Source organism: Indicator indicator, chromosome 5, assembly GCF_027791375.1.
Source record: "Indicator indicator isolate 239-I01 chromosome 5, UM_Iind_1.1, whole genome shotgun sequence".
NCBI classification, from domain to species: domain Eukaryota; kingdom Metazoa; phylum Chordata; class Aves; order Piciformes; family Indicatoridae; genus Indicator; species Indicator indicator.
In genome coordinates, this window is record NC_072014.1 from 19,854,099 (window position 1) to 19,867,951 (window position 13,853).

Below are 13,853 nucleotides of genomic sequence, written 5' to 3' on the forward strand. Positions count from 1 at the left end.
AGTATTTTAATCTTGGGGCTCCCCAAGATTTCTCTTTTAAAGTTAAGAGATGCGGTTCTACTTGAGTGTAACCTGAATGAAATGGTAGCAACCGATATTTACTGAGCCTTCCAACCCAAATGCAACAAGAACAAAGTAAGGTGCTCTGCATCTAGAGCATTTTTTTTTCAATTTTGAACAAAATACATAGTAAAAACATGTGTCACTGTCATTATTAGAGAGGCATTATAACAGCAGCTTTAGTGACTGGTGCCACGAGTTAAAACAAACAAAAAAACCCCAAACAAAACATGAATGTCAGAGATTTTTCATGTTGCTGTATATTCTCCATATTTTAGTGTGATAAAATAGCGAGGTTTATGGTCAGGCTTTCCCCTACCTTCATAGAAGGAAAATTTCATCCATCATACCCGTTTTTACTACTCTACTCTTGTCTAACACCAGAAACCTTTTCTAGGTGTTTCCACGTCAGGTCAGGTAGTTAATTTCTTCCTTAAAGATAAAATCCTCTATTTGTAACATTAGAATTGTTGTCAAGATGATTCTGATGTGAGGTAATACTGAGTGGGATAAATTACAGTTTTGTACAAACTTACCAAATTTTAAAACTGTATAAGAATATCTACCACTCCCCCATGTTAGGAAAAAATCCCATCTAATGGAATTTCATATCAAATTGTTTCTGATGTTTTGCCCTATGGTGGTAGTAACAGCTTTGTCAAGATTATTTTTTTTTACCTTCTGAAATTAGCTATTCCAGTTTTATTCAGAAGAGCTAGCCTTAAATAAAGATGTTATGGAAGCCTTGACTTGTGCAGGTATCCTGGACAAAGTAAATTATCAAATCATAAAGCTTTTACAATTAAATATAGTGACCTTTAAATCTGTTCTATAAAGAATCCAAACTGAACATCTAAGATAGGGTTTAGAGTAGCTGGAGAACCTAAATTTTCAGTATTGGTTGCCTAACACAGATTTCTAATAAACCTCAGGCATTGATACGATATTTAAATACCTATTCTAATGTCATTCAGATTCCTGTGCACTGAAGGCAGAAACTGTATCTTCTGCAGTGTTTTGAAAAAGGAAGACAAACTGTAGTATATGTTAGCCATTATACTGTCTTTTTAAAACTGCAAGAACAGAATTTATATAGCTATATAAAAATTTTATATGGTGAGGAAAAGGAATCTAAGTATTAAAAAAAATACTTGCTCAAGCATATGAATAACTCTTCTCACTCTGTTTTTAAAAGTCCCTCCCCTGCTTTTTTTTTTTTTAAGTACACAGATTTGTACTGCTTATGCATCTACTTTGTATTAAGAATTAAAAGTGATTTTTAGCAGCCTAAACTACTGTTTGAGAAAAAAAATTGTTTTGTGGTAACTATAACTCCATGCAAGGCTTATGTTGGAAAAATAATTCCTTTTACTGTCAGTCTTATTGCACTCCTGCAGTGTTCACAGAAACAACTGCATCCTACCACATACATATGCTACACAAGCTGACATATTGTAATGCTTTCCAGCAGCAAAACAATTGACAGCTGTATCTGGCTGTGACCACAAAGGGAAACAATAGAGTATTTCCATTGCAACTGCTTAAGATGGCTACATCAAATATTGTGGAATAATTGGATAAATGTGACTTAAAAGCAGAAGCCATGAGTATGTCTGGTTTCTAAGTACTATAACTTCTCAATAAATCTGTTACTTTATTTCAGAGTTCTGAGCTTTGATGCGATGTGAGGTCTGAGAGGGTTTTGTTTGCATGTCAAGATTTACAACAAATGTGTTTTTCTGAAAGATTTGTTGAAGTGGTTTTTGGGTTTCTGACTTGGTATTTGTGAAACCCACCCTTTATGCCTTTTAGGAAAGCAAAAGACTGGTTAATGGGTATTCACACAAAAATACCAATTTTCATCTAACAGCCTAGACAGACCTTTTTAGGGACATTTCACATTGTCATATACTTACCAAATACTGGGAGGGTTTAATTCTTCAGATGTTCAAGAAGTTGATCTTAAGTCAGTTTTATGGTCCTAAAACTGCCTTTGTTTTTGCACCCTCGTCTTTCTCATTTTCATCTCTTAAGTCATGCCCCTGCTTCCCTTTTTATAATGGTTGTGCTATTTCCTAGCTTTGAACACAATGTATCTGTTTTAAGTAAGAAATACCTCAACGTTTTTGCTTAGAGAAGGCTTCCTGTTACAAAGGTGATGAAGAGAACATCTCTAATTTACAGCAGACACCAGATTCTATTCTATTAACTGTTACAATGTTGTAACTGCTAGTAACATACCTGTTAGTCTGATGAGAGTCTATGATTGTTGGTAAATAAAGAATTATATACGGGGCTATATATAAATTACTAGTGTCCTGGGTTTAACTCAGCTGGCAGCTGAGTGCCCTCAGTCCAGTTACAACAGTGGCTCAACTCTTGGGTACATGGGCATCCACATGATGTACTTTGACCACCAAGTTCTTGCCTGAGTGGCAATATCTTCCCAGTTAGATGGGTTTACCTCTGCACTGCCAATTGTAGCCACCCCCACAAAGCATTTGCCACCATCCAGGAGTATCGAGATAGAGCACTGGCCATTTTTCTTGCTCAGCAGTATCTAAAGCCAGCTGGATGGCTTTCACCTCTGCAAACTGACTTGATTCACCTTCTCTCTCAGCAGCTTCTGCAGCCCCTTGTGTGGGACACCACACAGCGGCCTGCCACCTTTGGTGCTTTCCCACAGTGCAGCAGCTCTGTCAGTGATCAGACCTATTGCTTTTCATTATCTGGCAGTTTGTTGTATGGGGGAGCCTCCTCAGCACCTGTCACCTGTTTCTTCTGGTGGCCCATCTTGCCATTTTACCCCTAAAAACTGGGTCTGTCATGCAGGTCCCTTAACCTTACTCCATTTTATAGTGAATTCAGCCTTCAGAAGAATCTGGGTTATTTTCTTCCCTTTTTCGTAAACTTCTGCTGTGTCTCCCCACATGATGAGTCAATGTACTGCAAGCATTCTGGAACTCCACCCTGTTACAGTAGTCTGGATCAGTCCATGGCAGATGTTGGGGCTGTGTTACTACCACTGGGGCAGTCGATTCCAGTCATACTGGACATCTTTCCAGGTAAAAGCAAACTGTGGCCTGCATTCCGGTGCTCTGGGAATGGAAACAAATGCCTTTGACTCCAGCTGGTACTGGAGCTCCAGCATATCTGGCACAGTGGCACTCATTCCTGGTATAACCTTGTTCAGAGCACAGTAGTCTACTGTCACTCTCCATTCACCACTGGAGTTCTGCATTGGCCATATGGGGCTGCTGAATGGTGAATGAGTTTTAGTGATTACCTCTTGTCTCTCCAGTTGTTGAATTAGTTTATAAATAGGGAATCAGGGAATCCTAACTGGTACAATATTGGCACCAGTGCACCATTGCAGTGGCAGTTGGCACCTGCTGATCTTTAATGTTCAGCAGCCCCACCATAAATGGGTACTCTGAGAGACCAAAGAAAGTGGTCAGCTATTTTCTTTCTTCTATTCCTAAAGCAGCTATACCCAATGCCCACCAGTATCCTTTTGGATCCTTGAAATACCCTCTCCTAATATAGCCTATACCAAGGATGCACGGGGCCCCTGGGCCAGTCACAATGGGGTGTTTGTGCCATTTATTCCTGGTTAGGCTCACCTCAGCTTCTAACACACTCGGCTGCTGGGTTTTCCGTCACACCAGAAATGTAGACATGTTCCACCCCCTCGTAGTTTGGATCACAGGATGTTAGGGGTTGAAGAGGACCTCTGAAGATCACGTCCAACCTCCCTGCCAGAGCAGGACCATAGAAGCTAGCACAGGTCACACAGGAATGCATCCAGATGGGTCTTGAAAGTCTCCAGAGGAGACTCCACAAGCTCTCTGGGGAGCTGGAGAGGTATCAGAGTTCGATGGCATCAGAGTACATTGCGCACCTGTGTCTACTGAAGGTTTATACTCTCTTGGTTTTGTTGTACTGGGCCATCTGATCCACACAGCCCAACAGACCTGATTGTCTCTCTCGTCTACCTGGTTAGAGGCAGAGCCCCTCTAATCCTGGTAAGAATTACTTGCATATTGTAAGAATGCCTTGGAGACCCCTTCAAGAGGATCAGAGGCAGTGTCAACCTGTCTGCTCACTTTGTGAGATTTTCCACTGGAAACTGGGGCAGCATTCTTCTGAAAAGGGTTTCCTTGCAGCTCACAGACTTGTGCAGCTAGAGCTGAAGTGGACTTTCCATCCCACTTCTTCACGTCTTCACTCTGGTCACGTAAGTAAAACCAGAGGATACACCGTGGTGCATGCTTCCTTAGATTCTCTCTCTTGCCTGGGTTCTAATAGCTGAAATATTAGACTGCACAGGTGGGGAGTAGGACATGTTCTTTTGGATTCGTTTGACCTTTTGGGACAGCTCCTCCATGGCTGAAACACAGGCTCATGCATTAGAAGAGGGACATCCCTCATACGGCTGGAGCAGGCTAACCACAAGAAGTTCCAAGATGTGAGCGTGGTGTCCCCCCATCTTGTCCTTCATCCCTCCTAGTGGGGCCAGTCAGCTTAAACCAATACAACTAGGTACTTCTGGAAACCTGAGAATAGACTTTTAAGTGCTTTAGAGAGCAACTCTTTTTTTTCAGGTAGATATTTGCTTCCATCAAGGATCACTGGCAAGTTTTAAAATAGTTGACAATTTGATGTGTGTCAGTGGTTGATCTAGTGATGTGCGAATTTTTGGTGGTTACAAATAGCTTTGCTTTAAAGATGTGGTCAACAGTGCAATGAATTCTTTTATTCTGAAGGTAGAGTAGTCTGGGGTAAATCTCAGTTACCTTTAAGTTATAGTTCCATGAAAACATCCACTGAACAAGTAATTCCAGAGGAGTCTCCAGTAAAAGAGTGGATCTTTTTCCTATCATTAATCTCAAATTAATTGTGATAACAGAGAAGGGGTGATATTTAACTTTTAATTTTTCTTGGTAGCAATCTTAGTACACTTTTTTTGGGGAAAAAATGCTCCTTTGTAAAGCCTTAGATCTTTTAAAATAAGCTGCAAGATGTATGCTGAGACATGCAAAGGTTGCCCTCTAGAGGACATACATTTTTTTTAATTTCTTTTTTAATATGTGGTGATGGGAGAGGTATTTATTCCTCCTGGTCTTATCGTCATTTCCTGTTTTCACACTGCATGTGTTCTAGGAGGAGGAAATGCCAGGAAAAAAACAGTACCACAGTTTCTGATACTCTTCTGGTGATCACTTGATCTATCTCCACACATCACACTTTTGCTTTGTATCCTGTAGGCCAATGAATAAACACAGCACAGACACTAGAGTTGGAATATTACAACTAAACCAGCATGCTTAGCCTTGTTAATTGCCAGCCTATGATTAACTGGCCAAGAAATTCATTAAAAGGCTTCCCTGAAGTTCACTGCTTTCACTCCTGTGTAACTTCACCATGTTTGCACTAACATTTTCTTATGCTATCTGTAAACTTGACTCATACCTTGGTTTCTAGCACAGTTTTACCTGGCATTTATTAATGCCTCGCAGTTACCAGAGAGCTACTTTTGAGCAAGCTATTTCCTTACTACTTCTGCAAACTTCATTGTGTATGAAGTTTTTTTTGCCTACAATTTTTTTACCAGTGGAGAGAGTGGAAATAAAACAGCTTACAAAAATGACACAACTCCATGTGTATAACCCCATCTTTAACATTGAGACAATTCCAGAAACTGATTAATATAAAGAGCCCATCAAATAATGCTCTTTCTGTGGGCATGCTGTCATGTCACGTACTGCCACTGCAGCTCTAATTCTCCATTTCATGTTCCAAGTTCTTTACTGATGGTTGTAGAAATACTATGTTTTGGATTTGTTTTTTTTTTTACTTCCAGTTATACTTTTTACCCTGTTTGATCATGTAGTAAAGCCAGAATTTTCTTTCTTTGTTGCCACAGATAATAACATTACTGTCACATATTGATCATTACCTTTAAAAGGAGCAGAGTGGAAGAGTTTTTGGCAGGGCAAAAAGTTTGATTAACTCCATAGTCTAGTAATTTTGGCAAGGTAAGTCATGATTAAAAGGCACTATATGAAGTGAAAAAAAATTTGAAATGCTTTCAGGTATCCTGTTGAGTACATGCATATACTTGTGTACCCCAACCTCCTCAATAGTTGCCCACTTTTTAAAAGTAATGATTCAAGAAACATTAAAAAACTCACAGATGATGTGATAAAGTGTATTGCAGAATTAATTTCACAATAACATCATGTTAATAAGTTACTTTATTTTTTTATATCAGGGTGGTCAAAATAGGGAAGTGCAAATTGTATGGTAACTTGTAGGATGCTTGCACTGTTGAATTCCATGTAATCAGATTTCACAACGGCCACAAGAATGATCAGAGGACTGGAAGACTTGACACATGAGGAAAGGCTGAGAGAACTGGGTTTGCTCAGCCTTGAGAAGGCTTAGGGGGGGTCATTATTTCCATGTGCCTATACGTAAAGGGTGGCTATCAGCAGGATGGAGAATCCCTTCTCCCACCATAAGAGTTAGACATTGGAATAATCTTCCAAAAGAAGTAGTAGATTCCCCTAAATTAGAAAGTTTTAAGACTCAGCTCGACAGGGTGCTGGTCCACCTCATTTAAACTATACTATTACCTAGGAAGTTTGGACCAGATGATCCTTGGGGTCCCTTCCAACCTGACACTGTGTGATTCTGTAACTCTTAGTGTCATTTTACACTGAAGGACCAGAGGCTTCATATATGAAACATATCTTAGAGTGGTTGTGTCAAACAGCTGAATATCAGTCTTGCTTGACTTGCATATCTTTTCCTTTTTATTCAGTGTAAGTAAAAGGGTCTACATTTTACAAAGTCCTTCGGGGTCACCATTAAAATTCAGGAAAACGTGAATTTCTGCTACAATTGACTATAAATGCTACATGTGTACACTGCAACTGAGTTCTCCAACCCTCAGTTGTGTTCTTCATTCAAAGATGGGGCTGTTCCACAATTTAATCAAGCCATTACATTCTAAGTGCATCTGCTGTTGACAAAATCAATCTCTACTGACAGCTTTATGTCACATACAGACAAAGCCACTGCCTAGCTCTTAAAAGCCTTTTCAATGTTGCTTCATACAACCAAGAGCTGTTTGGCCTGAATATGAATCTGCATCTTTTAAAACTGTTCACACTAACTAGTACACTGAAAATAAGATGAAATCTATATAGCCATTTAAGTAGAAAAATTAATCATGAAACTGAGTTTTACTATATTCAAATCGCAAGTTTAGCTATATATTTTGAGTTCTTCTTCCACACACTGTGAAAAAAGGTTAACCACTTGGTTAGTGTCAAGACATCCGTTTTGCAGGATTGATTCCATTTCACTGATCTTCTGTTTCTCCAATTCCTGTATATCTTTCAGCATCTTTTTACCTTGGTCCTGCAAAAAGAAACATCTGCATTTCACTAAAAAATATACAGAGCATGTAGCATTCACCCTAACAAAATTCTTTTCTGCTGTCCTTATTTTAACATCCAATAGTTTCTAGGGTAGAAAGTTGGTTTTGTAGAAGTTAGCATCATGACAGATTTTTTAGCGATCTTTCCTAACATCTTGCACTCATTTCATCTCCCTGCATCCTCATATAACGGACTAAAAATAAAATTAAAGCTGCTCTAGGTATTTATGCTACCAAAACTTAATTAAGTGGGCATATGCCTTATTTTTTAGAATGTGGATCTATAAATAGAGGAGATGGTACTGTTAAAAGTAAGCAACTACATCTCTGCTTCACCTTTGTATCCAGCTTTCGTGATCTTGTTTCCTTTCCTGTCCCTACTAAGCAATGATAAGCATGCCTCTTTACTGCCTCAGGCCAGAGTTCTGAAGGGTTTTAAGTACTTTTATCAGGAGCTGTGTATTTGCCTGTGGCTGCTCAAGCATTTCCCCATTCTCTGACTGGCACAGAGGTATGTGTAGCCTGCTACACTGCCAGATGAGCACTACAGATGTTGGGCCTGGTAGTACAGCAAAGTGCTAGTTGCAAATTTTAGCGTTTGAAACACATGCCAGCCAGATGCTGAAACAATGCGCTTTCTGCTGCGCTGCACTGTTCTCTGCGATCCATCACAGGGCATTAAATAGTATCACATTAACAAAATGTGAGCAAGGAGCTTATGTAAACCACCTGCTTGCATTGAAATCTAATTTAATCAACGTACCTGGGTAGTTTCCATAACTACAGCAGCACTTTCATGTTTTTTATAGAGCTCATGTCTTCGATCTGGCTTATTCTGAAAACGTGGCTGCTTCTTAACTGGATCATCGTGACCAAATGTAGGGGAGCTAGTTTTTAATAAACGAGTAATACTGGGTACAAAAATGAAAGGCTTGAATACAGACCTAGGAGAAAATAGAAGACCTTAGTTTTTTAAAATTAAGACAGTCTATTGCTGTATTTTTCCCCACTTTTCTAATTCCTTCTTTTAAGAAAGAAATCTCAATTTAAAAATAAAATATATCTGCTGATGTTTTAAGTCAGTGTCATAGCAATGACTCACTAAGTAGACATCATTACTATACATAATGTTCTTCCTACTTTTTGAATATGATTTTTCTGGGGAAAATAAGCAAACGAGAGAAAACCAAACCAACAAACAAAACAAAAGGAAAAATTAGACAAATTGCAGATATTTGCAACTTTTTATCCAAATTACTTCTTGCTATATCACCTTGCAGGATCTGGAGTTCCAGTAAAGAAGTGAATACATGGCAGATTAGGCTGCTGAGGCAATACAGACACCATGCTTCCAGTTGTCATAAATCCACCTTCCATATTAATGCCACTCTCTTTGTCACGGAGAATTTCCATCATTATTTCGCAAGTGATGGATCCTATTTAAGATACAATAGTTATTTACACACAGCACTGCTTATGATACCAACTAAATGGCATGTTCTCTACAACTGGTTGCTTTTTCCTTTAATAGGCAATAGCAATTTTAGTTATCCATGTTGGCAGAAAAAAAAAAGAACATCTTAACAGCATACCTCACTGTGTAACACACTTTAAAATATTATTGTTTTCCCCAGAGTATTTATTTCAAAGAGTAGGGGATAATGAGCTATAACATTTATGACTTGGAAAAGAAGGGGGATGATGACACATGATGTTTCCCAGAACGGTAAAATACATATGGATAGCGAACGGCCATTCACACAGTGACTTTTCAGATGAAAATAAGTAGCTTGGATTAAAGGCTGAGCTTTATAAGTACTGTGTGGAAGTTAAAATCAATCACTGTAATAGTTTTTTTGTGTTTGTATTGGTGTTAATACCGCTACATTGCTTTGGAAATGTAAAAGTAACAAAAACCGTGCATGGATTTTATGTGTACCTCTGGAAATGTAACACCAAGACTGTCACCTTTCCTTTTTTTTTGTTGTTTAATTTTTATTTATTTTATTTTAATCATCTGACATTCCAAAGCACTTAGGCTTCAAGTTGACAATTGAAAGGATACACTGGAGTAACATGTTCTATACTTGGAATCAACACAAACTACAGTAGTACTTCCATTTAAAAAGAAGTCTTCATTGGCTACCCATGTGAGGTATAGTACCAAATGTCTGTAAGAATTCTTTTTTTTTCAGGTGAAACAAAATCTTTTCTACATGTCTCTGCATCTATGGTCTGTCATCTAGTGTTCAAATGATACATACCGCTGTTCATGTATCTGTGCCCTGTACACTGCTTAAATCTTGTCATGCTATCACCAAGCCATCCAATATTCTAATAGACAGCACTTGTATTTTCCTTTTCAAATCTGGCATACCAGTTGAGCATATATTTATGGCAGAAAAACATAATTCACTCTTTTTTTTTAACTTGAAGGTATCGTCTACCATTTAATCTTTTAGTATTTCACTCAGTGAAGTTCTAGTTGCATAAAGATTGTTCTTTAAAACTGTTTTGCTGTTTACTCTTAAAGAATTGCTCTGCTGCCAAGTCAGATGGTCTCCAATGCTACTTTTTTATACACAATTCAGATTGCTTGTAGACAGCCATGCAGCACCACATTTCAGCAAGGAAACACACGTAAATATTTCCACAGTTGCCTGGGAAAATCAGACAACTAATGAAATCAGCAAGTGAGTTGAATGAAAGAAATTAAAAGAAGCAACAGTCGGTTTGTCAACTGCAAGTTGGCAGCTTGTCCAGCAAAGGTCTTGTGTATTTTCCACTAGACTTCTTTATTATTTTATATTCCTGAAATATGTTCCCTATTTTTTTGAAATCTAAATAATGTTTATCTAAAAATGGTCTTCACATGGTAGGCAGCCTGGAAAAAAAATCTGTAATGCCACTGAGAAAGAAAGCTGAGAAGGGTAAACTGATTAAGAAACCAGTGATTTTACTGATGCTGCAAACCAAATAGTTTTTAGTTAGGGCACCTATTTAAAATACATCTAAACAAACTGGCACCACATGAAGCTGATAGCCCGAACACCTAGTGTTCAAATGGCTCAGGTAAATGTCTGAAAATGGGGACTTAGAAGGAAAACACTGACAGAATCTCAGCATTTTCATAATACAAGTAAATACAGGTATTATGAAAATGCTTTCTGTACTCAGAACCTGCAGTTCTCAAAATGAATGCAGGATTTACATGATCATTAGAGCAGGATAGCAAAAGCTAAGTCATTCTGATGCATTAACTAAATGCTAAACCTGATCTGGCAGACCTCAAATAAATAGAGGAGTGAAACGTAATTTTTGTTTCATTATTTCAAATGAGCAAGTGGATACAGATGGAGCAAAAACGTGCCAGGTGGACACAGTAACTTCTTTCTATAGAGGTCTGAAAAATAAGTCAGTGATTCGGAGCATCTGCTTAGAGTACAGAAAATTATTTTGTTCTGTTCTCAGTGTGTTTTGTTGGAATCCCCAAAGTTAAAGGAGCACTTACAGTTAAACTACAAGGATTTAAAAACAATCTCAAAAAATAAATGCAAGATATTTATCTGAATGCTGTGCTTTTGTTGTCTTAGACCTGTATGAGTGGTACCAAACTGAAGTTGTTCATAAGGTTCTGTTTGTGGTTGCAAACCACTGGAAGTCTGTTTTAGTCTTCAGGTTTTTTTTTTCTTAGAGGTACAGTAATAATGCATAGCCTACCAAAGTGTATCACAGCAGGTCACACCAAGTATTTAGTAGCGTGGTCATAACATGACCTCTTGGTGTTTTCACTGTAGCTGTGTTTGTGTTTGATATTTGACTCATGTTTTAAGTTTTCCTCATCAACAAATCGGCAAAGAATTCAAGTTGAAGGTTTCTCCTATAGGTAAGAAGTTACTCTACCAAGTTCTTGTTCATCAAATCATTTGAATGATTGCCCACATCAGCTGTCTAATCATTTATGGTTTAAGTTAATGTAGCTCACTAAATGCTTTGCTTGTATTCTAGAAACATATATAAAAAATTATACCTTTGTGTTTGTTCAGAAGTTTATAGCCTTCACAATATCGACCTCTGGATGTGGTCATTCTGGCAGTATTTACATAAGAATATGTGGCAGCAAAATCAAATTCCTTTTCTCCATCCCACCAGCCCTTGCTTTTGGCATATTTCTTCAGTTCTGGATGCTCTTTGTCAATCTTGGTTGTGATAGAGAGCTGGTTGGAAATATTCCGCATGCCTCCTGTTTGTAAGGTGAGGAAAGAATGTATTTTAAATACATCGAATGCTTTCTCTTGGCATTTTGTTTACAATTAGTTTACTAAAGCAAATGATACACCTGAAGAGTTTCCTACAAGATCTGGGAGTCCTGTGGCTTATTACTGGCCCTCTCCCTGGCTATAATGCATCCTTCAAATTGAAATTTCACTGCCACTCAGTTCTGACTCATTTATTTCTATTGCCAACATCGTATTTCCACTATGTCTGAATTATTCCTATCTTTACATTCTTTCTATTGGGCCTCCAAAGACGTATCTTGTCCTTCTAAGGCCACTGGAATAATCAGTGACTTCAGGACTCAATGCACTTGATCCTGTTAGTTTTACCCTGTCATCAGATGAAACTGCAATCAGTTGCCATCAAGTCTTAAGAACATTTCGTATTGCTGTCATTCTCATGATGACCTCTGTGGTCATCTCTGAATCTGGAAATGACTCAGCTCCTCTGTGAAGATAGCCACTCCACACTGACACCCTAGAAAGCAGCTCCTGCTGTTTACAGGCTCATGTATATAACTCAGAGCTAGTTTGATGCCTTAATGAAATGGTAAATTAGAAGTGGAGAACTGCTAATTGTCATTGCATTTGAAGTATTTAAAATCAAGAACACCATCCATACCTTCTACTTTTTCTGCTGCCCAGTATTTTCCTGATGTCTCCAGCACCCATGCTTCCTTTCTGTCAGCTATCAAAAAACTGTTGTGGTATGTAAATGCCATGTGGCTCTCCATGCAGTTTCCTCCCTGTCCATACTTTTCTAGCAAATCAACTATGACAGCAAGAGCCTTTTCAGCTGTGTCCGCTCTCTCCAGTCCAAGCCTAAAACAAAAGGAAGATGTTATCTTCGGAACTATAAACTCACATACAATTCTTCAGCCTGAGTATTTGAATTAACTTAGAGAGCTATTTCTATATGTACCTACTGCTTGTATCATCTGGTAAGAGAAAGAAGCAAGTCACCTGAAGGGCTTGTTCAAGGTGAGTCCTCTATGTCCTGGACATGAGCAGAAACAACCAAACGGAAACACGGAAAGGCAGGGAGAGAGCTCCTAAGAAATGACTGCAAGTGCTGTGTGGGTATTGGAACCAGGATGAAACAATCCAAGAAGGTTAATGAGAGTTATGTTGTACCCAGTAAGGCACACACAAGAAACTGCCATGATTTGTGTAGAGATGCATGGCTAAGCCTGAAACTTAAAAATTCATGTCTGAAAGATGGGGGAAACAGGAGATGAGTATAGAGCCTACAGAAAGACCAAAACACTAGTTCCTAAAGTCCAGTTGTGCTCTTTTTGAGTCATGTTTCGGTTTGTTATAAACCTTGTAGAGAGAAAAACGTTTGATGATATCCTTGACAGATTCTGTTCTAGCACCCGATACCTCTCATGGGCTCCCAGCTCCTGGTGGAGACCTACTGGCCCATGCCAAGAAACACAGTTTTAACTACGGTTAGAAAAGCAGAAGACAGAGGCGTGTCTCCTGAAAGTGAACGCATGTGCTTTCCCATATAGCTCAAAACTAATGATTCAAAATTCAATTCTGAATTCCGTGCCAGTTGCCAAAACAGCCTGTGCAAACCTTACGAGGTCCATGCCGAGGAGAGCTTCATCGTCGCAGATCTCCTCTCTCCCCCACACGGCTTCGTTCCCGATGCACACGCCGTGCTCGTTGGCGCCCATCTCTGCCCCCCAGAGCCAAGAGGGGCGGCTCAGGACCACGGCGTAGGTCTGTTCGACCTGCTCGATGGTGATGTAGGTGCACTGCAAAGAGCCAGAACACACAACAAATCACCTTTCAAACCAGCGCTGCGGCATGCATTGCCCTTCCTTCATCGGCCAAATCGCAGGCTAAAACTACACAGGAAACAGGATAAAAGAGGTTGGGGGTTTTCGCCATCTCCAGAAGGCCTCGTTCACCTCCAGCGCTGCACCGGGCGGGTACGCGGCGGCCGGGAAGTGGACGACCTCTTGCACCTCGTCCGCCGGCCGGTCCGAGTTCTTCCCGAAGATGACTCGGCCCCCCGCGGCGGCGGGCGGCAGCGCCACAAAGGTGTCGCAGGAGCGGGG

General features: G+C 39.4%; 1 protein-coding gene across 1 annotated transcript; it reads right to left on the reverse strand.

Annotated features, from left to right (window-relative positions):
• Positions 1 to 7,331: 7,331 nt before the first annotated feature.
• SCRN3 (secernin 3) lies at positions 7,332 to 13,536 on the reverse strand. The gene is made up of 6 exons (XM_054380894.1): positions 13,366 to 13,536; positions 12,407 to 12,606; positions 11,538 to 11,750; positions 8,781 to 8,943; positions 8,271 to 8,451; positions 7,332 to 7,488 (listed from the first exon to the last, which is right to left on the reverse strand). The coding sequence occupies exons 1-6, from the start codon at positions 13,464 to 13,466 to the stop codon at positions 7,333 to 7,335; spliced, it is 1,014 nt and encodes a 337-aa protein (XP_054236869.1). The 5' UTR covers positions 13,467 to 13,536; the 3' UTR covers position 7,332.
• Between the last annotated feature and the right edge of the window lie 317 nt (positions 13,537 to 13,853).